A 27,102-nucleotide genomic window follows, 5' to 3' on the forward strand; every position below is an offset into this window, starting at 1 on the left:
ACTGACCCTCCCAGGCATAAGCCATGGCATAGCATGACTCCTATTGAGGATTACTGGAATTGTTTAGCTTTATAACCCCCAGACACCTCCTTGGATCGACGCAACTCTGCCCTGGGATATGCCTGTTAGATGGGCCTTCATGAGGGTCCAGTTTCAGCTCCACCCCCCATCTGCAGCCACCATGTTCTGGGTAGTGACTATAACCCTAGTCCATCAATTATGGTTGCCCCAGCTCGCTGCCTTCCACTTTCCTTGGTAACCCCAGCTTGCGGAGCTAAGAAGTGTAAAGCCTCCAGACAATCCCGCTCTCCCCATGGGCCTACCTGGGGAGTCATTTTCCTCAACAATTAAGCCCTCCACAAAGTAGGGGCTTACAGAACCTTTGGAAAAACCAAAGTCAGAGTTAGTTGTGCCCACCGACCCATCGGTCATCTTGTTGGCCACTAATCAACAGGGTATTTGGTCAGCCAGCCACTGACTGTTCATCTAATTATCCATCCCGGTGACCCGATGGCTTATGCCAACCTGTCAACCAGAGTGCCCAGGTAGAAGCTGACAATGAAGTTATCACTCAGGACGCTCATTCCTAAAGATATCCACCAGATTCTTGTCTCCTGGCGACTCCGCTGGATCCCACTGAAGCCATGAGGCCATGCTGCTGACCTGAGAGTTATTGTACCCATATCCCTGCACCTGATAGACTAGGGTGGGGGGGGATATGCTCTTGTGCAATCCTGCAAGTTGGGGGGAGTCAGCCTCCTCAGGGCCCGGACCTCGTCCCTCCCATGGGTATGGTAGCATGCTTGGATTCGGCACTGGGCTCTCCACACTTTACTTGCTGTTACTGAGGGAATCCTTCTTTGTTTACTTTCTTGTGCCTAGTAGGATACTTAAATTCAGCTGGTCACCACTTCTGACCTGAGTTTGTAGTTGAATGCCAAAGTGTGGGGAAGCCCTACGGATTCCCTGGGCTGCAGAAGCAGGTAGACCGTCTTTCGCACAAGGCAGTCATAATAGAACATCATTCAGATCAGAGACTCAAGCCAAGGGGCCATCACAGACACTAGCACCCATGGACAGGTATGGTCCTTTCCAGCCACAGAAATTGTGTTTTCTTCCCATGTAGGCATAATGGCCTCTAATTATAATTTCACATAGCCTCTCTTTCGAGGCGCTCATTTCAGCTATTGATACCGTTGTTCAGTTGGGGTTTGCCATTTGCTAACATAGTGGTCCATCAGCATTGGTATCAGTCCACAGAATTTCAATGATATGAATATTTAAACCGTATTTTGTACAATCATCAACTTTAAATCTTTAGATTTATATCATGTTAGAACTAACCCATAGCCTGATAGTTGCCTTTTTCTAGAATTGTAACAGAACTCTGCAGATTTTCCTTTTCCCTGTCATGTGCATGTCATATACATTAATAATGTTATCATTAATTTTACAGGTGCATTTTGTAGCTGTGTACTCTTAAAGGGTGTTCAATGTTTCCCTAACAGTGAACAAGTGAACAGTGAACAAGCTCTAGCTGCATGTATTTCTTAGTGAAATAAGATTTTGTCAACAACTCCCTGGGGACCAAAGGTAACTTTTCTGGTACATTGGAAAATGCCTCTTTCTGCATAATCACAATGATTCCTTTGGACTGGATGCTGCTGGCTTTTTGACTCTATACAGTGGGACTCGGCTAACTAGGTTTCTGTGCGTGTGCATGTGCTCTGACCCCTAAAACATGTCAAAATTGGATTTTTCTCCTAACTGACAAATTCAGTTTACATGAAAGTCCCAAGTATATCGTACCAAGTGAATCCAGGGCCTGTAAGTTGAAAGTCACTAGTGGAATGCAGCACTAATTGTGCCACCGACTGACGTGACAGTGTAACATGACCGCCAATCTACCACTATAGCCTCACTGTGCAGTTATATAACTGCAAATTCCACCTGTCAAAATATCCCTTTTGGTAAGCTTAAACCTTCCTTGGAAATATTAATAAGCCACTCCTCCGTAGGCGTTACTTCCTATAAGGCAAGGTGCATTTTTTCTAAAAGTTTAATGTTAAATATGTTCTTACAGAGAAAAGGTCCCAAAAGCTATTTCCACTGTAGGCACGCTAGGTGTTCCATAGGAACTCATTGGGATACAATGTTCAATTTAATAATGTTATCTCCTGTTTGGAAATACCTATATCTTTAACTCTGGGACATTTTAAAATATTCATATCAATGTTAATTCACAGGTAAAGTTGGATTTGTAATAAATATTTTGGAAAAGGAACTTTTAGAGGTTATCTTTTCTTTGTCAAAGTCTCAGTAGGCCCATTTGCATTAACTCTGTCACCCTGGAGCTGAATAGACCCCTTGATAAGGTGTAGATTTGCACCCTGAGGTCTTGCATGTGGGTAGGTGTACTTTTCCTCTAGAAGGATGACCATTAGGGCTGTATCCAGGAAACTGATTACCTTCAAAGAGACTTACCCTGGCATAGGCAAATTTTAGCTGATATGTTACAATGTGTGCAGTTCCAAAACATGGTTCATGCTATCCATTGTGATAGACTGAACATGGGCAGGTCATCAAAGGCTTATTACGAAACATGAGCCCTCTCGGACCAACGGGTGACACAGTACCCGATGGGATACTCCATGGGACACTTTGCCTGATTTTCTTTCACTAATCAGAGTCCAGAATGCTTGATTTGATAGCTGTACAAGGTAGATTGGCCACACGAATGAAGAAAACAGGCGGTACATTAACTAAGGAGTCCCTTGCAGACTTTTTAATCACAGGAGTCTTTGACAATACTAAAACAGTGGGCACCTTGTAGGAAATTGTTTTATGAGTTTAAACTTTGGTCAACATATTTCTTGCCTTTTAGTGTATGTAACAAGAACAGTAGGAATTTATCAGGACATCTACAATAAAAGCTCTGCCTGAACTGAGTGGGGTCTCTACACCTAGGGGCATATTTACAAGCCCCTTGCAACACCCATGGATTTTGACACTTCTCCAGATTTACAAGAGTATATGAACCTGGGGAAGTGCCAAAAACATAGACCTCCTGAGGTGAGGCGTAACAAGGAGAAATAGCTATTTATCCTCATGTTTTTCTTCTTTCTATGTGTTCTGCATTCTGCAGCAAACATAGAAAAAGGAAACACGTCTTAGTAGTGTTTCTGTGCAGTAAGGTGCCCCTTTCTGCACAAACAAAACCCTGCCAACAACACTGACATCCTTGCACCTTGGTGCAAGGGTACCTGCATTGGTGCTAGGCTGCCAAAAATGCGCCAGCGCAGGGGCAAAGGACAGAAATGCAGCACAGTAAGCTGACTTGCTGTGCTGCCCTACAACAAATCCCCATAAACGAGGGCCCTAGTTTGTTGCTGAAATAAACCCCATCCCAAGTTCATGTTAGCTGGCTTCAGGGAACCCAAATCTGTGGCGCCAAATGATCTGAAACTTATGTTGAGTCAAGCCCCTTGGGTCTCCATGGAGGAGAAACGTACCTACGAAATATTTGTTCTTTGCTAAGTTCCTGCCATTAGCCTACCTGCCTCATATTCCGGACAATGTTAGTTGATCCCTGGGGAGGGCCCTTCTTTCTTACCGAACCAGGCAGGCATTATTCACAAAGGGCGAGGAGTTTACTGCAGAATGGGTTTGAAGAGATCACAGAGGAGTGGTTGCTCATTTCTCTGGGCACACCTCTGGGATGGGCATACTGGCTGTGCACAAGAGGAGAAGAGTTTCCCCATCTTCAATTTGGGCAGAGCGAAGCGCTGTTTTATTGTTTGCAGTAGGTCACACAGGAGCTACTGCAAATGTGGGCGGGGTTACCCATGTGAAAGGTTTCCCTCTTGGGTAGGGAGGGGCCAGGAGACCCACCACAGGCTCATGCCAGACATAAATGTGACACCAGTGGACATCCTCTTCAGAATACTACTGGACCTGTTGAAGACAGAAGAAGGAATGAACCTGCTGTTGAGGTCTGTGCAGAGACCTGAGAGGAACCTGGGCCGGTTCCCACTTGTACCCAGAACAAAGAAGTCGACTCCAAGGATCTGTTGGCTGACCTCTTGTTAAGCTACAAGGACATAAGAAGCTGCAAGAAGCTCCTTTTCCTGAAGAGCGAGCTGACCAATTCCAACTGGATATGACTTGGACCCCAATGGTGGCTTCTGCTGGAGTGAATCTTGACCCGCAAGTGCTGTTCCTGATGTCCTGGAAACATTGGCTGTGTCAAAGTGTACTCCCCTAGCATTATGAAACACCTGGGCCTTAAAACCATTTTGACTGCAAAGACTTCCAAAGGACTAAGACAAACCTACCAAGTCAATCCGACAAAGGTGTAATGTTGCTGGGCAAAAGATTCAGGCTGCTCCTACTCTGAGCTTTTTCTCATTCTGAGCTTTTCTGCTGCAGCAAATTTGTTTCAGCAAAATGTAAGATTTCTGGCTTGTGGAGCTCTGTTTAGTTTAAGTTTAAATCCTTGCCCCACAAGATACATCTGAGCTCCAAAAATGTGACTAAGTCTGAACATAGAAATGTTCCCTGGGCAAAAGGCAGCAAAGGTATCTGGCCAGATGGGAAGTTCGCGACACAAGAGGAGGCACAGGAAACCTTTAATTTAGGGTTGGGTCAATTTCTACAGTATGGGAAAAAATCCAGGGTTCCCAGAGGTGCGTCTCACAACTAACAGGCACATGCATCAAGCGTTTAGGAAGTCGGTAAAATTGCGAATCGCAAAAATATGGCATTTGCGATCGCAATTTGAAGTGTTAATATGCATGAACCTTAATTTAGCGAAAATCTGTAAATTTTCGCTAAATTAAGGAATCGCAAAACATTTCAATGATGCATGTACCTGAATGATTCTAGAAGTAATGTTAAACATGGAAACAAGAAAAAAAGTCCCAAAAGTATTTGGCCAGCAGGGGACCTTCTAATTCAAAGGTAGGATACTCTCTGCTATGAATAGAGAATCAAGGGGACGATGAAATAAACTGTATCCTTCGACCTCATTCAGAGGTTGGAAGAGGAAAAAAACTCAGTTTTATTTACAAACCTCACTCACTCTAGTAGTTGCATGCTTCATCAAGAGGGTCACCCTGACTCCTACAGGTCAGAGTGGGCTCGACCATATTCCAGGGAGGACTTCGAACACACTATGGTTTTATTATATGGGGTTTACATTTAAATTACAAATCCCTCGCTTACCCCAGGTATCCCTATATATATAAGCAGGGTGAGTGGGGAAGTTAAAAGCTACGGGAAGGGGCAATGAGGATGATGCGTCACCTTGTCATTGTTATCAAAGCGAACGTGTGGTGCCAGAGATTTTCCGTGGCAAACAAATAAACACAACATTTAAAAGTACTTACTGTGTTTGTGAGTTTTCCCTGTAGAAAAAAGCACAACAGAGACAATAAAATGATTAATTTCACTCTGTTAATCTTGATCTTACTTGTAACATACATTAAAAGTGCATAACTTTTGGCATATATTTTTGTTTTATCATCTTGTCAAAATGTTTTTGTGATTATTTTGTGTTTATAAACATATGCACTGGTGACCCTTTTTTTCTCCGGATTTTCCTCGGGCCAGTGCCTAGACAATATTAAAATGTTTTCAATGTCATAGACTAATACATGACTAATACAGACATGATACCAAAGGTAGTTGTGCATAAAAGGGAGATTGTGCATAAAAAGGGAGCATAAAAAGCTCGTTATGAGTTGCAGCGCGGCATATGCTTTTTAATGTTGTCGTTTAAATTTGGGCATTTCAACAGCAGAGGGTGTATTCAGGTGCATTCTCTCGGTTTCACTCACCCCATCTATGATCAAAAATTACTTGTCAGGGGGCAGTGGGGGCAGGCCCTGTAGTCACACTCTAGTCTTCAAATGGAGATAAAAGGTTTTTAAAGGACGTACCGTTAATGTTTGTTCCACTCGTATTGACAGGAAGGACAAGGGGAGAGCCATACTCACTAGTCCAAGGGTCCCAGCCCGCCGGTGAACCAATACAACCAGAACGCTCCCTAGGCTGGTGGTGTGTAGGTGAAAGAATTACGAAATTCTTCTGCTCTGAGCTTTCCCTCTAAAAATTGACAGCTTCACCAGGACACCATCCAATGGCTCTCTGTCCTCTTGAAGCCCTTCTCTGCCACAGCCTGGTGCCTTGCCCCACTGAGCATTTCAGAGATTAAGGGGCCAATTTATATGTTGACTGAAAGGGAACTCAGTTGCAGTAGCGATGACATAGCGATGCGCCTACCAAATTTAATTTCGGGTGGGTCATCAGTGTGTCCATGGTGGAGACTACTCTGTCTCCACCTTGGCCAAACTTGTCTGATGGCCCTGGGGAGTGAGGTCAGTCAGAAAAACGGCTACTTGACCACCTGCCCAATTTAAATGGGTGTATATGTTGTCCAATTTTACTGTTTCTCATCACCATCAAAAACCTGGCCGATCTCGATAGAGCATGGGTCGGATACAATTAGCTGTAGGGCCCGGTCAAGTTTTTACCTTCTAACTTAGTCACTATTTTGGAGATTTTTTCTCAATGTTGAGTAACGTTCCTCATCATGCCAACTTTGGGTTCAACAACAGCGGATAGGCTCAGCACGATGCCTCAGTCAACTCCTAGAAGTCTTGTCAATGACGAAAAGCTATAGAGCTTCAGCTGGTCAAACCTGAATCTCAAGCCAAGTTGCGATTCAACATTTCCGGCTTGACTCTCGACGATGAGTCAGTCAACTTCTGGAGCTTTTGACAAAGAAACTCCAAATCTTCTCAAACTTCTGGATGTTCATCCAGAAGGACTTTTTTAGAGGTTTCAAAGTGCCCACAACACCAATCCAAAGTTCAAGAAACTCTGAGTTGCAGCTTGGGATGTTGGGACTACGTCTCCCACAATGCACCTTTCCCAAATCCTTTTCAGTCCAGCTCAGGGTGGTCAGCTTGTTTCTTCTAGCTGGAGATGATGCAGATGGAGCTCGGTTCACTCCTTCACTTTTCAAAGCAAGGCAAAGTCTTTAGGGTTGTAGTTCCAAAGTGTGCTGCAGGTTCAGTCATTCAGAGTGCAATCACATCACAGTTATAGTTTGTATCTTTTAATAGCGTGACTATAGATGCTCAGTCACTCCTTTGTTGCTATTATATAGATGCTTACAGTCATCCCACAAGATCCTTTTGTTGTTCCCCTGAAGAAAGGATCATAGCGATCGCGAAATGCTTTGGGAGTCTCAACGAAATCTATTTAAAACATATTTGTAATGTATGCTTTGTATATTTGTACATTGAATTGAATATTGATTTCTCATCAAATACTGTACTCATGAAGAATTGAATGAGCACAAAGACTTGCAACAATAAATTTGGTTGAAATTGAATTTATAAAATGTTTTTGTGTTAAAGTTTTGTAAAATTATGCGTTTAACAATTATCCAATAGCAGGATTAGGTGCCCCCAAAAAGTCAGCAAACCAAGTGTTGGCAATAGCAGTGCAGGAAGGGTCAGGTGGTCAATTGTCACTTGTTTCCTATACATGTTACAAGGAGGGTAGCTACCTCCTCCCAGCCTAGCATGCCCTGTCCATAACATTTATCAAAAATTGAAACGGTACAATAAAAACCCTGTAAAAATATATTGTGCAGAGTACAACCTCACTGTTTATCCATTTGGGAACTGTGCCAAAGAAAGAGGCTGAGGGTTACAAGATGACACATCCCCCATTGTTTCTGGAATGGGAGTTAGTGAATGACTACACTGCAAAAGAATACTGTCCAGGGAACTATACCGTAATTGACCAGGAGGTGGTGAAAGAGGTAGCGATGGAAAGTACAGACATTTTGTTGGGATTCCGACTGAAACTGTGCAACTAGCTGATTTTCTCCTACTAGGGTTACAAATTAATGCTTAACTACATTATGGGCATGACCATGCCCATTGAGTGTTCAGTGGCCTATGCAGCATTTAAATGCCTTAGCACCTTTTGTGAATGGGCAACACAGAACAGGTGATTCATCACTATAATAACTTCTTTTTTTTGTGGTACGATCAGGAGATATAATGAAGTGTGAGAGGTTAATGACGGCAATTCAGCAAGTGTTCCAAGAATTGGAAGTGTGATTGGAAAAAGGGAAAAAAGTGCAATATCATTATTATTAACTTGGGTGGGCAGTTGCACACCTCAATGAATAATGACACTAACTTGTCAGGGTAAACCCTAAAGTCACTATATTAACCTGAACTCAACCCTATGGTAGATATTTCACAGAACTGACAGTCTTAACATAAGCAATATGTAAAGTATTTATGCAGTACCAAGACAATATTAAAGTCAAAACACCTAAAAATGTTAATCTCAAATGATCGGATACACAAATCAAAATTTTGTCAAAGATTTTACCTTCTTACCTAGTCTTTTCAATGGAGATTAAAATCATCGAGCAGGGCAAGTCTGAAGCTGTATCTGATTAAGTGGATTTTAAAAAGTAGACATTGAGCTATGATGCAAATGTAGAGTACAAAGAATACAAAAAGGGAGTAGCTTTAAAGATGGTGCTAATGCTTGAGAACCAGATCAAGAGGACGGGCAATACACGTGTAAGGTAAGGAGCCGGCAATCCTCTAGGGGGGACCACCAGAACTACAAGGGAAGGGTAAATAGAGGTTGCTATCACCCGCATTATAGATAAGTCACAAAATATAAGGGGTAGATAAATTAACAGATACCATTGAACATCCTCATAAAGTTAATGAAAAATGTACCCTACATGCCCGGAGCTGTAGATGGCGGGCATTGTAGAGAGAAATTGGTTGAAAATGATGGGCAGTTTGGGTATATATAGGCAACCAGGCTAAAATGTGGGATTTCTCCATTATCCTGCTCAGAGAGCAGGATGAACATATAACAAGTCCCCTACTGATCACACAAAAGTCAATGAAGGTGGAGAAAAAAGTAATTATGGCCCCCTTCTTAAAAGAGAGCTTCAGAGGGGAAACCAAAGGGAGTTCGTCCAATTTATAGTGCACTATAAAAGTTTAAAGATGGGGTAAGTCAACCCAGAGAAATGAATATAATAGTAGAACGTTGTTCCGAAAAATAGGAGTCAAAAATACAAATTGAATTGTTTCTGCAATCTCCCTACAGAATAAGGACATGACGATAGGTGGGCCAGTAAAAGTGAAAAGGTACCGCTTTTCTAATAATAATCGGAATGCCAACCCTACATGCAAATAGTAAGTTATATTATAGAACAAATTGTCAAATGATTCATAGTTTTATTCTCTTAACAATTAAGATATACCATAATGTATTCCTCTAGAGAAAGTGATATCTCTGAAGTGAACCCAAGAGTGAAACATAGCAAGGAAACAGGCCATGCAAGAAAATCAAGAGCTTTGATCTTAAGACATGTGGTGCAATTTTTGAGTGTACTGAATGGGTAGGCTCAAGGAGAAGTGTGTGGTAAATATATCTCCCAGGAACTTAGAAGATCATGAGTGTGAGGTATTTCAATATACCATAATTGAGATGCAGGAAAGTGCTAAATTAAAAAGTATTGTTACTCTTAAACTAAAAAAGCATGTGACAAAAGTTGTGTGTATAACATAATGGGCATAAGGAATGATCTACACTATCACACCACACCGAGCTAATTTTTGTAAATTTGTCTAAATATGTAGGTCCTAGACCGGGTCATTGAATCAGATTTTTTGGACTTTTAGAGACTATATTTGACCCATAATATTATGTCCTAAAGAAGGTGGGGTTAACCAGTATAAATACAAATATTGACGGTATTTGGTTAATTTGGGGTTATTGTGAAAGGATGTATATCTAGAATTGTTGTCATTATTGAAAGGGTTTTAAACAAACATTGATGAATATTACATGTGGTCTGATAAAGTGTTTGTAAGGCTTTATGATAAATATTGAATGATTTCTACAAGTGTGATAATGATGAAATTAATTGTACGTAATGAATTTTATGGAATGTTAATATTTGATTATGTTTAATAAAATTAGACATTTTTAAATAAAACAGTGTGTATTGATAATACAATGATTTTAATATTTTTGTGGTGGTGCATCTTGAATCCTCCTAACCGCTATATGGATGAATGTGATGAGTAAGTGTTGCAAAAGGGCCTCCTCCTTTTTATATTATGTTGATTTGAAATTGGAAACGTTTGCCACGAGGTCCTATTAACTGCTCTGGAGGTTTTGGAAGTCCAAAAATGTTAAGGTGCTAACTTTCAGGGGTTTCTGGAACAACTGCTCAACAGCACTTCCAAGGCTGTTCCACACTGAAAGATTGATAATGAAAAACAATTCACCTTCTAGGCAAATCACCTTTACTTAGGAAGATATGCCCTCACTCACAAGCATCATCATGGCGGGCATCTTGTGATGGAGCATCTTAATTTTATTTGAATCTCCATTCCATGATGACTGCAATGCATGTGTGTCAATGCATCCTGCATCTCTGCATCAAAAAGAAAATTGGCAAAAGTAAGAAGTTGGCAACTGGTAGCAAATGCAAGACCTACTGGTTTTGGCAATGCTTGTGCATACTATAATTGGAAACATTTGTAAGAACTTTGTGTTAGATGAAATCAGTAACAGTAAATAATGCAGAAAATGCTTGTTCTGAGTAACATAGCATGTCTCTGATCAGAGTGAGGTAAGTGCACTTGCTCTGGTTAGGACAGTTCTGCAAAATGTTGTCCTCTGATTAAGGCAAGTCAACCATAATGATTGAGGCAAGTCTATTGTGCCTTTCCGATGTGTCCTCATATGTTCCAATTACTTGCTTGCCTTTGGAGCCACTGACTCTGGGTGCTCCTCCTACATTTTAGCACAAAGACTTAGACCACATAGGCCCCTGGCGGTGCAATAGGCAGGTGGAAATTGAAATATATGTAAATAACCTGGGCATTGTAAATAACAACAGCCCCCACATACATCATGTCCAACTGTGGAAAAGGTACATAGATGATGTACTACTGATCTGGGAGGGCACTGAGATAGAAGCAACTAACTTTAAGGTTTGGCTGAACCAACAAGACCCCTATCTACAATTCACCTACACAATGAGCAGATCACACCTTGTCTTCCTTGATCTCAATATACTGGCATGACAAGGAGCGTTAGCTACCACCACTCATTTTAAGCCTACCGCCAGAAACTGCCTTCTCATTTATGACAGCTTCCATCCTAAACACCTAAAAGACAACCTCCAATTCGGGCAATTTTTGCGCCTAAGGAGGAACAGCACCGACAAACAGGTATTTTGAATATACACCATTCCAACACACGTCCCCTAAGCTGGGATAGAAATTTTCAAAGCAGTCATGAGAAAATCTAAACACCGTCTAGCCAGCCTCGTGGCAATAACATCTAGGAAACGGAAAACACCAAGATCAACAAACTTGATCCTGTCGAGTTTCACTGTACCTAACAGTTTCAGAAGGCGAGCTCACCTCTATAATACAGTAGTACATGATAAAACATTCCCTCAAACAAACTATCTTTGTAAACACCTGGTTTTCTATCTTTATCTAAACCACTACATGGCAACAATATCTGTGCTGCACAATAATGGATCTGCCAATCATGTGACACCATTTGCTCTGTTCATTACTTGAGCGAGTGCTCCTCTCCACAATACTGAGCCCTGCAGAGCACCTGCTTACATGATAAGACCCCTCCTACAAAACAGAATACATTTAAAATTACCCGTTTTTTGTAACTATCTGTTTAATTAAATTTTTTAATTTTGTAAATTTCTCATCCTAACTACGTAAAATCAACATGATTTTCTGGGACTTTATCCATCTGAAAAACTTGGAGAACACTGTGCATTACAGAAGGATACCACGGAGCCCACTCGCATATCCTTCAATCATGGCCGCCACCTTTGCCATTTGTGACGGCCATTTTGTGATACTCCACCCGCGGTTAGTCTCCTAGACCACAACGTGGACAAAGCAGGAAGTATTTATTGAGTCCGCCGCCGAAGACAGGCTAAGATGCGGTCTGACGGGGAGACAAGTTGGTGTCCAGACGCGAGGCTTCTCATAATGAAGTAAGTGCCTTTTCCCTCCGCAGGAACGGGACGACAGGACAGGAGTCCGTTTCATTTACGGGGGGGGTTCAACCAGCACTAACGATTACCTACCCGTTTTTTCTCAATTTACAGATAACACTTTCAGGGAAACCCCGCCCCCACGTGTCCATGAAGCACAGTTTTACTCGTAAATAAGTATGTGTTAAAAGCCTGGTGTAACCATTCTTTCCCTGTGTTTTTGTGTGTGTTGGGTGTTTTTAATGTATAACCAACCACTATGCAGCACGTTTAGCCAGCATGTTTATACCTATCTAGGTTACAACCATGCTCTGAGCCTGGACGACTGCTCGCATCACTAAGGGGCATCTCACTATCATGGAAGTACATTGAAATGTGTACCCACCTACTCTACAAAAGAGAGGGGGTTGTCTCCTAACCATGTCTCTTTCTATTGTTGCAGCCATACTTCGTGACATCGTGATCGTATGTATAACCACACATGCTTTATTATTTTTTTGACTTAATTCTTTATTTCCACATTTAGGTTTATTAGGAGTGGCATACACAGGGCTGGTCCCTGTGTGGTCCTGACAAAGAGCTAGGGGTAGGCTTGAAACATGTTGATCTTACACTGAACTTCTAACCCATTATAGTTAGTTTTCTCACTGTATCACCCCCTTTTAGACATACCAACCTAGGAGCGATAATAAAGTATTTTAGCCCACTAGCAAGGTATTTTTTATCATTTTAACCCACTCCACCACACTATGCACTACACATAGTCTTCCACTTAAGGTGCTCCTGCGTAGTTTCCGCAAGTCGCAGCATGCCCCAGTTCGTAGAGAACTGGGATGGCCCCAATGATGAAGCATGTCACCATGGGGAAACCCTCGTGAGTGAGGGGACTCAAGAAAGAATTTTTTTTTCCTGAAGGCAATCCCTGATCGCACTGATCTGATTCCGTATCCTTACCCCATGACTAGGTCCTCGAACCCGGGATCTCGGGTTTCATTTAAAGCATTGTAAATGACAAACACCTGTGTAACATCCCTTGCCGTCAGCGACTGATGGTGGGGATGTTTGCCTCAGCTGTCCTGGGGAACATCTGACTTTGAAACCTGACCAAATACAACCCCTTCAGCCATTGACTCTCAAGGGCACTGATGGTGATCAGTTGCAGGCTCCTCAGAAAGGTAGTGTGGGAATGTGTCAAGCTCAAAACTGAACAATAACCCAGTAGTGCTATAACAGGTTGTCCCACCCAGTGTTTTTGTTGTTCAAATAATTACTTTAATGCACACAGAACATTCAACCCTATACACAACAGGTAACAAATGCTTCACTGCCACTGGTCAATTGCGCTCAAGCCAGTATTCCCCCTTCCCTCCAATTTGCTCTCTCTCCGTTTCTCACAAATTCGTGTTCTATCTTGTCAAGTGTGAAGCACAGGTGCGGTTTACCCTTTTTTTTTTGTGTGCTCAGTAACTCTTTTGTCCCCACATATTCTTTTCTCACCACAGTAGAGTCTGTCCATTACTCTGGCATGGCTGACTGGAAGCTGATGCACACTTCTACTGTCTGAGAAAACAACTTCACCTTCATCGTGTGCATATGAACAGGCCAGGGCTTACAAATGGAACCTGGAGACCTCCATTACTCTGGCTCACTCATACACGGAATGCATGCCCTGTATATACTACATGCACACACAGATATAACACACCATCAGTGATAGGATCTGGGTTAGATTGTAGAAGCTGAAATTTCCACATGTGGGCCAGTAGGTCTCCTCTCCAGTACCACAGAAAAAAAGGTCTGGTCACACCTCCTGATTCATACAATATGGTGCCACCATCCTCTCTATATCTTAAACCCATAACAGGGATGGTAATCCATTGCCAGTTAAAGGATGCAGAGTTTATGCATCCTTCTAGGTTAAGACCCCACTCATGATATAGATCTGAAATATGTTTTAATGCTCACTCTAGTTTAGCATGAGGCTAGGTCAAACATCAAAAAACAGAATACCTTATACTGGACAAGGGGCAAGGGTTCTAGATGGTGGGCTTCGGAGACCGGTGTGTGCCTTAACGGACCGTTCAGTTTCAGTGGCTGGCAGTGGCCTTGTTTTGAATTTCTGGGTCTGCCTCTGCAAGTGGCTATTGGTTGCAGCATGACTGGTGGGGTCGCCTGGGTGGTCATCAGGGGCGTGGTAGGGCAGGTTATATAATGGGCAAGGTTGCCTTCTCTTGCATCGCTGCCCGGTTGCCCCTGATGACTGCTGACCTGGCCACTGCCCCCCTTTCAATCATAAAAGTGCTTCTCTCTGCAGAGTTCTGCTTTTGGAATCTTGGCGCTGGCTGACTATGCCAGCCTCACCACCTGTTTTGATCACTCTGTCGGACTGCTGAGGGGCCACCTCTGAGGGGCTCCGGCAGCGGGCACAGTTGAACAGCCTTCCTCCTTCATATTCAGAGGCCTCACCAGTTGCCGCCGTGTGGACCTTGTGTGGATGCGGCCAGCGTCGGATTGGTAACTCGGGCACCCGGGCAATGCCCGAGGGGCTAGTGTGCAGTTCCAGCTGTGGGCTGCTTTTTGAGCAGTCTGGGGGGCCAATTTGGGTGGTGTCGCTGTTGTTCGGGTACAGCCAGCGGCCCAAGGGGTGTCTGAATGGCCTTTCTGGAAGCAGATGTCCATTCTCTCCCTTTTATCAACGGCAGAGGTGTCATTCCATTCCTCTCGCTGGGCCGGCCCATTTATGTATGTATACGGAGCAGGGCAGGGGGCCTGAGCAGAAGTGGCCTCGCTTGTTTCAGGTGTGTTTCACCAGTGTGAACTAATCTCTGCAATTTTTTTTACCCCCTCCCCCATTTTTTAAATGCAATTTCGCCGAAGGCAGTATGCAAATGTGGGCCACTTTTTTTAACGTGCTCGGGCCGATTTTTAATCCCAATCCAACCCCGGATGCGACCAGTGCAGACGGAGAGGTGAGGTGGGGATGGTCGGGACTGGGGGCACGTGAGCTCTGCAGCTGACTGAGGCAAAGCGATGCTCTCTTGTTTGGCCAGTACTTTTGTCATGTTTTGTTCGGTGCTGTATTGCAGTTTGATCGCAATTGCGGAAAAAGGGCAGTTACAGCCAGATTCATCAAACCAAAATCGGCTCGCAAAGGGCCAGATTCTGAGAATCTGGCCCTTTGCGAGCGCTATTTTTGCATTTGGGATGCGTCATCCCAAATGCAAAAATCGCTAAATAAGAATTCGTTAAATTGCGATTCTTTGCATTTAAGGAATCTCAAATTGAGATTCCTTAAATGCAATGCATGAAAGTGAAAAAATTAGCGAATTCGCTATTAGGGCACGCAAATTACCATGAAGTTCAACTTCGTGGTAATTTGCAAAAACTTTGAAAAATGCACTAAAGTGCATTTTTCAAAGTTTCATTTTGCGCACACACATGCCCTAAGGGCATGTGTGTGCGCAACATATGTGCAAACATCAATTTCAGGGGTGCAACAGGGTGTCCTTTGGACACCCCTACACCCTTGAAATCGCAATCTCAATTTGCGAATCGCTAATTGCGATTAGCAAATTGAGATTGTCTTCCCATTCATTCCTATGGTTCTCTAGGCCCATAGGAATGAATGGGGAGATATTCCTTAATTGCGACTCGCAATTTGCGAGTCGCAATTAAGGAATTATTAGAAATCGCTATTTTTTTTGTGATTTCTTGATGAATAGCATTTTGCTATTCCTTAATAGCGATTCGGTATTTTTTGCTATTGGACTCATGGACTGACCTGCCTGCTAACGAGGATTGCTGTTCAACTCGGGCGTTTGTTGCACGTTAGCCCTGCTTGCTCCCTGAGGCTCCCTGAGGCATCCCAGCTGGTGTGAGCGCGTTCCGCAGTCGGCGGAAAATCAACTCGCTCCTAGTCTGGTACCGCCCAGGTTGAGGACTTTGCCGTGTGTATAGCGAGAGGAACCTACCGGGGGACTGCGAGGCCCAGCATTCTCCATTCTGCACAGCTGGTGCCTCTTCCCCCGGCGGCCACGCCCCTTGTCTCCAGCCCTGATAACCTTTAGCGACACCCGCTTTGCGGGTGCCGCTCATGGACTGACCTGCCTGCTAACGAGGATTGCTGTTCAACTCGGGCCTTTGTTGCACGTTATCCCTGCTTGCTCCCTGAGGCGTCCCAGCTGGTGTGAGCGCGTTCCGCAGTCGGCGGAAAATCAACTCGCTCCCAGTCTGGTACCGCCCAGGTTGAGGACTTTGCCGTGTGTATAGCGAGAGGAACCTACCGGGGGACTGCGAGGCCCAGCATTCTCCATTCTGCACAGCTGGTGCCTCTTCCCCCGGCGGCCACGCCCCTTGTCTCCAGCCCTGATAACCTTTCGCGACACCCGCTTCGCGGGTGCCGCTCATGGACTGACCTGCCTGCTAGCGAGGATTGCTGTTCAACTCGGGCGTTTGTTGCACGTTATCCCTGCTTGCTCCCTGAGGCGTCCCAGCTGGTGTGAGCGCGTTCCGCAGTCGGCGGAAAATCAACTCGCTCCCAGTCTGGTACCGCCCAGGTTGAGGACTTTGCTGTGTGTATAGCGAGAGGAACCTACCGGGGGACTGCGAGGCCCAGCATTCTCCATTCTGCACAGCTGGTGCCTCTTTCCCCGGCGGCCTCGCCCCCTGCCTGCCTTCACGTTTTTTATCGGCGTAGCTCTACCGCGACGCGGGACGGAGCTCGGGGCGAAGACCGGGCAAAGAGCGGGCCGTTTGAGGCCGTTCGAGGACCGGAGAGCCCGGACCGGGCTAACCCACTAACTTTTTCACCTGACCAATTTAACTTGGAAATCATTGTCTTATTATTGGCCTCCACAACTATATCTGCGGAGTGACTTATCTCGAACAATGGTATCAACCAGGGGAAATAAGGGTAAAAACAAGACTAAAGGGTGTGGGGACAAACTGCTAGGCCCAATGGATGACTTCATCACCAAGGCTAACCTGTTTATTGACCAATGTATTACTCTGATAGAAGGTAGGGTGTCACTAGACTTGGAACATGCTAGGAGATCCTCTATGGGTCACTTAGCGAAGGCAAGATCTCCCGAAATAGATGATAACCCAGGAGAAGGGAGCCGCTATGAGGGTAGACCTAGCCTAACAAACACTGTCGACCTCTCGGTCTCCCAGCTTTCAGACGCCCAGATATCAGTAGACCAATCTATTCTAGACCTGGAAAGGACCCCAGACCTCCCTGTTCAAACCACCCCTGATGAAATAAGACTAGTTAGAGGGAGGAGGGAGGGTGCAGTAAGTAAGAGAAAAACTGTCCAAAAACTGGCGAAAAATCCACTAATACTACTGAGATTGCTGATACCCCCATTGGAGATACACCTACTAGAGTTCATCCCGCATCTCCCAGGCCAGAAAGCATATTAGTTACGGCAATAGTAAATCAACCAGTGCATGACTCATTTAGTCTAATCTCCTCAGAACCCCCAGTTCTCATACCACGTAGTAACGATACAATGCCTAGTAATAATGCACAGTTCTTAGATACCATCAAAGACATGGTGAAATCTTTATTCACCCCAGTAGAGGTTAGACTAGCGAGGATAGAGAATCAGATAGCTCACCTAGTACAGCTTGTAAAACCGGCACAAGTCCCGGCGGAACAAAAAAAGGGGGTAAACAAGAACAGTAAGCAGTTATTGCCCAACCAAATAAATATGCAAGACAATCGCCCTATATTGCCAAATACAACAACTAAACCAGGCCCTGAAAAGATAAATAAAACCAGACCAAAACTACCTACTAATACCACAATAACCACTACACAAAGTAATCCCTTGCCGTCACCAGTAGTAATTCCCAAAACACCGGTTTCGAAGACACCAGCCCCTAAAAAATCTGCACCAAAAACAATGGCATCTAAATCACCAGTAGCCAAAACTCCGGTTCCCAAACCATACCAACAAAAGAATCCGACTACAATAGTAAATAGAACCGGACGTAGAGGACTGCCCGAAGGGAGACTTCCCGTTGAGATGCCCCCAGAAGCTTCTCCTTTCGTGGTGGTAATGACTGGAGTTCTAGAATTAGCGGACCACAATCTGGAACCCACATGGTCATTACAAAATAAAGCTCAGCATTGGCTAAACAATAATTGTCCAATCCCACCATCCTGGCCATCAAGGATTTTAGCGGTTCGTAGATCGACCTAGGTGGAAAACGGTAGAAAGACTATCCCGGGAGATTGTATTATCATTACATTCGAGGGCCCCAGAGTCGTAGATTATATTTGCTCATGGGAGCCCTCGGGTGGAAATGCGGGTATAAGCACCAAACCACTCTCCTTCTTTTATCCAGTAAGACAACAAAATGACCTCTATAACAATTATGAAACGCCCTGGGAACTCACAACTTCACGCCACTTTGATTATGGCAATATAAGACAACCAGTGATCCCGCGTTGCCAGAACTATGAGAACCCCTGGCAAACAGTAGGACCACGCTATAGGCGAAGGGGGTGGGATGATCAAGGTCCATACCCGCAAAGAATAACCTACAACGAACAACCACGCTGGGACACTTGGTATAATATCCCAACAAGGAATAGATTTAGTGGCCTTGAAATGGTCGATTGACTACTAGAGGCGACTGGACAAATTATTCCTACCTCACCTAAAGCAGTAAACTTATCATCCTCCCCAGAACTAGGCTCAGTAGTAGAAAATTTAGATACACCTCCTCTTTCCACTTTCTTTTGGAATGTAGCGGGTCTCCGCTCTAAAATTGAAGATGGGACGGCCCTGCACTTCCTGGAGCATGGGAAAATAATCTGTCTACAGGAGACGTGGTCCACAGTGGAACTTCATCTCCCAGGTTATAAAACTTATTTTATCCCAGCCCTTACTTGTAATGCGGGCAGACCAAAAGGGGGGATTACCACATATGTAGCTAACATCCTGAATCTCAAAGTAACATCAGTTGATTCTAACCCAAATTACCAAATACTATGCCTAACCTTTAAGAACGAGGATTCAATCCTTCTAATAAATCTCTACAATAATTTGGAAGATGGACAATTTTTGGCCCTCCTAACAAATATACATGAGAAAATAACCCAGTTCTACCAAACTAGGTTAGGCAAAGGGGTAATCCATCTTCTTTGGGGAGGGGATTTTAACATACACCCATGCCCAAGAGGAAAGACTATTCAATGTGGTATAACAGATGACCTAGACTCCCCTTTGATTCATTTTGAACACACCAAAATAGGGGATGCCATGAACAATATACTATCAGAGCTAGATCTAGAAATTGCTAACACCATAAGTGCAGATACAGACTGTCTGCAGCCAACTTACGTTGGCAGAGGATTCCAAACAACAGTTGATTATATCCTCATTTCTCCCGGATTGGCATGCAGACTTAAAACTTTCGAGGTCAGACATAATACACTAAGTGATCATTCCGCCTTAAAAACTGACTACCAGATAAATCAGGTCAAAACGATAACCACAATTATAGAAAAAACGCTTGCCCAAAACCGGTTGGAGCTGGGAAAACAAAACGGTTATACACTAAAATGGGAAAAGGTAAATCCAACAGAAATCACCGGTAAGCTGGTAAAAATGGCATATTCGAATATAGTTAAATGCTTAGACTTACAAGAAACAGATGAGACCGTTCTAAGTAATTTTATTCAAATACTGGAGAAAAGAAAGTGTCTCCTTACCTCTAACCTTAAAACCCAAAATACGACTGTTAGAGGATGGTTTAATCCTAGCTGTACAGCGGCCCTTACAAACTTAAAACTAGCCCTAAAAACTATCCCCAGAGATCAGACCCAGATCCAACTTTATAGAAAGCAATACAATAGGGCACGTAAATCAAGAATAGAAGAACTTAAGCAAAAACTCTGGAATGATCTCCATATCAGTGCTCTTTCTAGAAATAGCGAGAAATGTTGGCGTACCCTTAGATCACCCTACCTTGCAGACGATAAAAGTCCAAAAATAGAAGTGGCCATTGAGGAAAATATCTGGGTGGCTCACTTTTCAAAAATTTTTAAAAATCCAATAACATCAGGTAGGACTGAAAACATATTGACGAAGGTTGAATACCCAATTTCCCTACAGTTTGATATCTCTGAGCTAATAGTTGCATTGGGTGCTAGCAAGAATGGGAAGGCACCGGGCCCAGATGGGGTTCCGGTGGACCTCTTCAAACATAATTTAGATCTGTGGGCCCCTATCCTCACCAGAGTATGTAGTGCAGCAGCAAAAGTGGGCCTGATAGAATCCTGGTCGAGGTCTATCATGGTCCCAATTTTTAAGAAAGGGGACCGCCAGGACCCTACATGCTATCGCCCCATCTCACTGCTGGACTCTCTGGGCAAAGTTGCTGGTAGGGTAATCCTCCAGAGACTCCAGCAGTGGGCTGAGGCGAAAGGCATTATTTCCGATCTCTAGTTTGGATTTCGAGAAGGCTTCGGCACAGTGGAGCAAGCTCTTAATCTTAGCCTCTTAATTAGCAAATACACCCAAGCAAAAAAGGGCAAGGTCTTCATGGTTTATGTGGACCTGTCCGCAGCATTTGACTGCGTCTCTCACGCAAAACTCTGGATAACCTTGAGGGAAATGGGAGTGGATGCCATTCTCCTAGATTTTCTGAGAGAACTATATTCAGCAGCGACCGCGAGAGTGCGTTTTGGCCTAAAGGGGGAGCTGACGGAGCCGTTTGGGGTGGAGCGCGGAGTCAGCCATGGTTGTGTCCTGGCCCCCTTCTTATTTTCTCTGTACACCAACGGTCTCGAGGAGGAGATGTTGAGGGGGGCACAGGACCTCCCACAGGTAAAAAAGCGTCTGATTCCTGCTCTGCTCTACGCAGACGACGCCGTCATCGTGGCACGCACCCCGCGTGAACTGCAGAAGTCCCTGAATAGATATACGGACTACATGACCAAACTGGATTTGCACGTGAACATTAAAAAAACCTTCGTCATGATAGCAGGGAGTAAGAAAAAACAATTTAGGATTATCCACCTAAATAACCAAAAACTTGACATAGCTGATATATATCCGTATTTGGGCATTATGATCGATAGTAAACAGAAGTGGCGGGCAGCTGTGGACGCAAGGTGTCACCAATTTAAAAGAGCCACAGCGGCATTGATCAGTTTCTCACAGAGATTAGGGAAAAGGGCTCCAGTAGAGTTATTAAAAATTTACAGCGCTAAGTGTCTGTCAATTGCATTATATGGGGCCAGCCTCTGGGGCCATGCTGACACAGCTACTTTGCAGGTTGTAGAAAACTCTTTCTTTAGGTTCCTCCTAGCAATACCAAGTTCAACTTCCATATACGCAATCCATGTGGAACTTGGCGTCTCTTATATAGAGGACCTTATAAAGATTCAGGCGCTATTGTTGTGGAGGCGTATTTGGACCTCCGAAAAAAACCTACTAACACAGTCAATTGTAGCAGAGCTGATGACACTTGATAGAGTAGATAACATTCCATGGCTCCGGTATGTCAGAAACTTTCTTAAAGATCTAGGAAAGGAGAATTATTATCTACAACCTGAAAACATTATCGACATATCGAAGAAAACACTGAAACAACTGCCATTAAGCCACCTAGAGTCACTAAGGTTGGCCGCTGAGTTCCAAAAACCCTCGGTCCTCCATGCTAACATGGTTCAGGCTTCAGAAAGCATTCAGCCTTATCTAACACTAGAAATTAGTTCTTACGAGAAAATGCTGCTGACCAGATTTAGGCTAGACCTCTTCTTCAGGCTTGTAGCCTTTTATGCAGGAAACAGGTGAGAAAAAACTCTTCCTGTTTGTCCGTGTGATGAGAATTCAAAACAGACCAATTTACATACTACATTGTTTTGTAAATTTTACACCCCACATCGGAAAATATGGTTATTGCCACTGTTGAGGCAATGGGGTTTGAGACAATGCCGTCCCGCAATGTTCCGCCTACAAATGTTGGAATCTGAGTCTGCCTGTTACCATGTTGTGAACTTTCTGAAATGTGTCATAGGGCATAGAAAAAACCTGTAAATATCACAGCTTGATTCTGGCCCTAGAAACCATAACGAACTAATCTTTTCTAGTTTTTAAAATGAAAAAAACCTAAAATGCATTGACTTACTCTGCATCAAATATTTGTATGAATGTGTAGATTTTATATATTTTTTTTAGACTGTATTTTAAAAAAAAATGTGCTTTTATGGTATGCCAACATGTTAAACCGAATAAAGGAATTTATATATTAAGGATTAGCAAAATGTATTCTTGATGAATCTGGGGGTAAGTGATGCTGTATCTATTTCTGGTAAAACTTTCTGGATAAAAGCAGTTTGCGTGCATGTATCCTACAGCAGCTTGAAAAGTTTTTGTCTTGTGACACGCTGAGATTGGCTCCTTTTGTTTGATTGAAATTCGACAGAGGCTCGGTCGGGCATTGGAAATCCTAAAGCATTGTTTTTCTCTTATTTCCTGGTGAACTGATCTTCACTATAGTTTGAATGTTTTCCGTGCACTGGGAAGTTGTTGTTCTCCAGTGAAGTTCAAGGCGTGGCCAGTCTGATCCGGCCCGTGCTCGTCTCTGGGGCTTGCCCTCCTTGGCCCCTTGTCCAGGAGTAAAACAGTGTACCAGAGTACAGGGGGGTCCCAGGATTGGGCCAATCCCATGTAATTGTGACAGGGATCCCACCATTGATGCTTATTATTTGTTAGAACTCTCGGAGGAGAGGATTTGGTTTAACGACTAAACCTGTTGACTTTGAATGTGGGGATCCGGGTTCAAGCTTGGGGAAAGGCTTAACAACAGCCTAATATTCTGTGCAAATCACTTAATATCAATCTCTGTGCCTAAATATAAATGTCTTCATCTGTAATGTGACTGGAGCTCGTGTAAAGCGCTCCGATTCCTTTGGGTCTTGTTCTCGCTATATAAAAACTTCTAAAAAATGGCCCAATAGGAGAATGACAATATGAGCAGATCAAAAACCAAAACATCCAGTACTCGTAGAAAGCACCTCGAATATGGCCAAATGATATGTTTTGCACAATTGAGCAAACCACAGAACAACTGTAGGGCACGTTTACCCTGATGTGCAGTGCATACTGGCATCACAGCAGAGAATATGCATCCATCTCCCACAACGCATCTTCCTAGGCTTCCTTGATGAACATCTTACGCAGCGGCTGTCGTGATATACAGATAGGTTCACCAGGCACTTACATTTAATTGGTATAACTGATTCCAGTGGTGGAGTACGTTTTTGTGTTTGCACAGTGATTACAGTTAGCACGTTCCAGTGCTTAACCTGCATGCTCAGTTTCCAGTCTCAGGGGCCCCAACTAGGTTTTTTATCCTTCTGATCTACAAAATTAACATCTATCAATTATTTTCCAATCTATGTGCCTCCACAGACAGGTGAGACCAATTGAGAAACTCATGTTTTTAAGACATGGGGGATGCAGTGTCCTGAGATAAGCCTGTACTGCATAATACTTCTGTAGCACAGCTTTCTACATATCCTGAACTTAGAGAAGGATCGGCAAGTCTTAGAATTCAGTGGTGGTGAATAGCACTTGTTACAAGGCATGCGTTTACAACGCATTTCATTAGAAAGCAAGTCATTACAACAACACGTTGTTACTTCGCATGCCATTGCAACGCAAGTCGTTACAATGACTTGCTGTGGGGGGGGGCACTTAAGTTTGGAATAGTGTAATTTACTATTCCAACTCCAATGTGTGCAACAGTAGGGAAGGTGTAAAATCCAACACCTTCTGCCCCCTACAGCAAGACCAACACCTTCTGCCCCCTACAACATGCGATGTAATAACGTGTCATTGTAACGTCTTGCGTTGGTATGGCATGCGTTGCAAGCGTTGTTTACCGTGGTGGCAAGCTTAGAGTCATGCTTTCACTTATCCCTTTAGTAGTCGCACAATAAGTGCAGAAGTCCACAACTGACTTTTAAAGTTCAGGCGCTGGGTAGACTGAGTGACATATACCAGGGATAGGGGGTTTATAAATAAATTAAATATGCCAGTCAGGGATTCTCCAATTCAACATGTTTTTAGGAGTCATGGCACATTCACTGGGTGCTGGATGCAGCACCGCTGGGTTCAAAACATCCATACACTTGCAAGATCAGTCTAAAAATAGGGGTGTAAACATGCAAAATGTGAACTTTCCTTACATGCTCCTCCAGATGAAAGGAAGGGCGCAAGATAACCATTCCCTTAGAAATTCTCATGATTGAAGGGGAAGTTGACATTCTCTGTGTCCCTGGTCCCATGTCTGTGTTCCACTGTAAAGACCACACCCTGTAGGGAAGTGAACCATCCAACAGTTTGGGGGTTCCCCTCACATTTCCACTAGTCTTCTAAGAGGCATTTGGTCAGTGTGACCTTTGAAGTAAGCCCCACAAAGGTAGTGTCTCCGCTTCCTTATGGACTAAACTACAACAAAGGCTGTTCTCTCAATGGCATTGCAAAACTGCTCTTTGGGGAGGACTTGCGTACTAATAAAGGCAACTGGTTGATCTTGGCCTCATTATTTAACTGTGAAAAAACAGCCCCAATCCCACCTTCAGAAGCATCCATCTGGACATTAAACTATCTGTTGAAGTTGCATGCTATGAGTACAGGTGGTGAGCACATTGCCTTTTTCAGGATGTCGAAGGCCTTCTGGCGATCTATAGAACCTTCTTGGGTTATTTTTTGGATGTGAGTTCTGTCAGGGCGGCTACAATACCCCTTCAAAAATCTCCTGCCATACACTGTCATGCCCAGGATGGCCCTGGCCTGGGCTTGGGCTTTTGGGAGGCTTGATGGTTAGGTTCTTAGCTTGAGCGTAAACTACAAGGTGGCCCAGGTACACAATAGACCCTACCCTTGGCAGGGTATGGCGAAACATGGGTCCCTTGCTCACTTTGCCACTGGATTCAAGCTAGCCTGGCTGATGAGGGGTGTTAGTCCAAAACCGGTCCCAGGATACTTTTTTCCGGTTTAGGGAAGACCTGGCTTGGCAGTTCTGGCTGAACTGTTCCCATGAGGCACAGGGTCAAGACTAATTTGCATATAGCTGGGTCTGAGCTGAGGTGGCAAAGTGAGCTAAAGAACGATGATGGATTCACCATGATGGAGCAGTGGAGAGACAAACATTTTTGCATATCCCCTGTAAAGTCATTCTCTCATAACTGTTATAATATTAATTTTGTGAAGCATGGAGACTAATCAACCAAGTGCACCTAGAATCGACACAACACGCGGGAAAACTAATTGCTGTTTTGCTCAAAATCAATATACTAATAAAAACGTGTCATACTCATATAGAGCTGTGGTATTTTAGATTTAACTGAATAAACATGTGTATTTGTGCCTGTGTTAAAAGTTTGTGTGGCAAAAAAAATGCAGATGGTAAGACAATGACACATATTTATGTGCTTTTGCTAGGTAACTATTAACAGGGAAAATTAGAATGGGTGGGAGGTAAACAGAAGGGCTAAAATTCTATATTTAATTTCTGTTGTGTTTGTTTTCATAATAGTTCCCATTGAGGCCTGCGTGGCCTAGTTTGAAAGTGACTGTTTAAACAAGACAATTAAAGCTGACTCCGGGAAAAATGGCCCCCACACATGTGTGGAATAAAGATGAGAGATGAGTGAACAGCCTAAGCTCGGAGCGAGAGATGTCAAGGCTAGCTTGGCCTATGAACGGGAAATATGCCAAAGGAAGCCTGCATTTGAAATCCTGGGAAAGGAAGAAGATGTAATTTTATTATGAATGAAAGATACAAGAAGTGAATGACAAGTACAAATGTGAACGTTAGGATATGAGACAGCCTTGGGAATGACAGGGCAAATTTGTGAACTGGTTTGAACTAGGAGGACATGAGGTTATCATCACCACCCTTTTAATGGACCAGTAGGAAATGAGTGCAGACCCTAAAAGTTTCAATTTTGGGTTAGAGAGTTAGTGAAAAGGGTATAAAAGAGCTTGCACGAATGAGGGAAAAGGTTGGTACCGTGGATTTTATTTTGCACCACGACATGCTGTCGGTTTGAACAATTTTATGGTGCAAAAGACTTTGAAATATTTTTGGACTTTAAATTTTGATGGGACAAAGAGATCGATCACGGAGGTCTATGTCGGGAGGGAGACATCGAGGAGGTTAGAAAGACAGTCAGCTTGGGAACCTGTTCTATGCAGTTCTGTCATCTTCCTATGGCAGATTGGTAATATGCTTTCTAAATTTTCATTTCTTGATTGTGTTTAATAAATACTTAAAATTGTGCTTGTCTAAAGAAAATGCTATTTTCGTTTTCCTAATGAATTTAGATAAACTTCTGTAAAATATAAACTCAAGTCTGTTTTTATTAGAAAAAAAAGTCATGACAAATTTAAATGCTAAAAGTTATGGGAATATTGTGATTGAGCTGGTCTTAATCGCCATCAACTGACTTCTGCTAGCTGTCCATCTACCAAATAGCAGAGTATCTTGATGTTTTATTTCTTATGACTGTTGAATAATTTTAAATGTATAAAATGTATAAAAGATAGAATTTAGGTTAATGAGGTACCCCGCTATCCAGCACCTCGCCTTCTCCTTCACTGATTCAGGGGAAGTGTGGTGTGTGAATGTGTGACTAGCGGTGTTATGGGCCCCGCCGATGAGTAAAATAGGTTGCTCCTGGGTTAAGTGAGATGAGTTTGAGGGTTGTTTAGGAGCCGTGCTGCATCAACTACAGATCTGTGACTAGGGGTGAGTGTCTGAAAAGTTTCAGCACTCTGTCCATCATCTCCTTGTGTTTGCTTTGTTCGCCCTAAGTTGGCAAGGTATGCCCAGACATGGGTTCCTTGCTCACTTTGCCACTGGATTCAACCTAGCCTGGCTGATAAGGGGTGTGTGGCATTCTATGCCTGTGCTGCCTATTATGTCATACTGTCATGACAACCTGGGAACATGCTTTGTGGTTGGTATCT

At 43.5% G+C, this 27,102-nt stretch overlaps 1 protein-coding gene across 1 annotated transcript in view; it reads right to left on the reverse strand.

Moving 5' to 3' along the window:
- Window positions 1–2,679: 2,679 nt before the first annotated feature.
- Window positions 2,680–27,102, reverse strand: part of LOC144762238 (adhesion G protein-coupled receptor F5-like) — a 626,316-nt gene continuing 601,893 nt past the window's right edge. The window contains exons 15-16 of the mRNA XM_078647382.1: window positions 5,388–5,405; window positions 2,680–2,826 (exon numbers count right to left, since the gene is read on the reverse strand). Coding sequence (XP_078503508.1) covers window positions 2,680–2,826; window positions 5,388–5,405 — 165 coding nt within the window. The remainder of the gene's footprint in view (window positions 2,827–5,387; window positions 5,406–27,102) is intronic.

Source organism: Lissotriton helveticus, chromosome 6 (genome assembly GCF_964261635.1).
Source record: "Lissotriton helveticus chromosome 6, aLisHel1.1, whole genome shotgun sequence".
Lineage (NCBI taxonomy): Eukaryota > Metazoa > Chordata > Amphibia > Caudata > Salamandridae > Lissotriton > Lissotriton helveticus.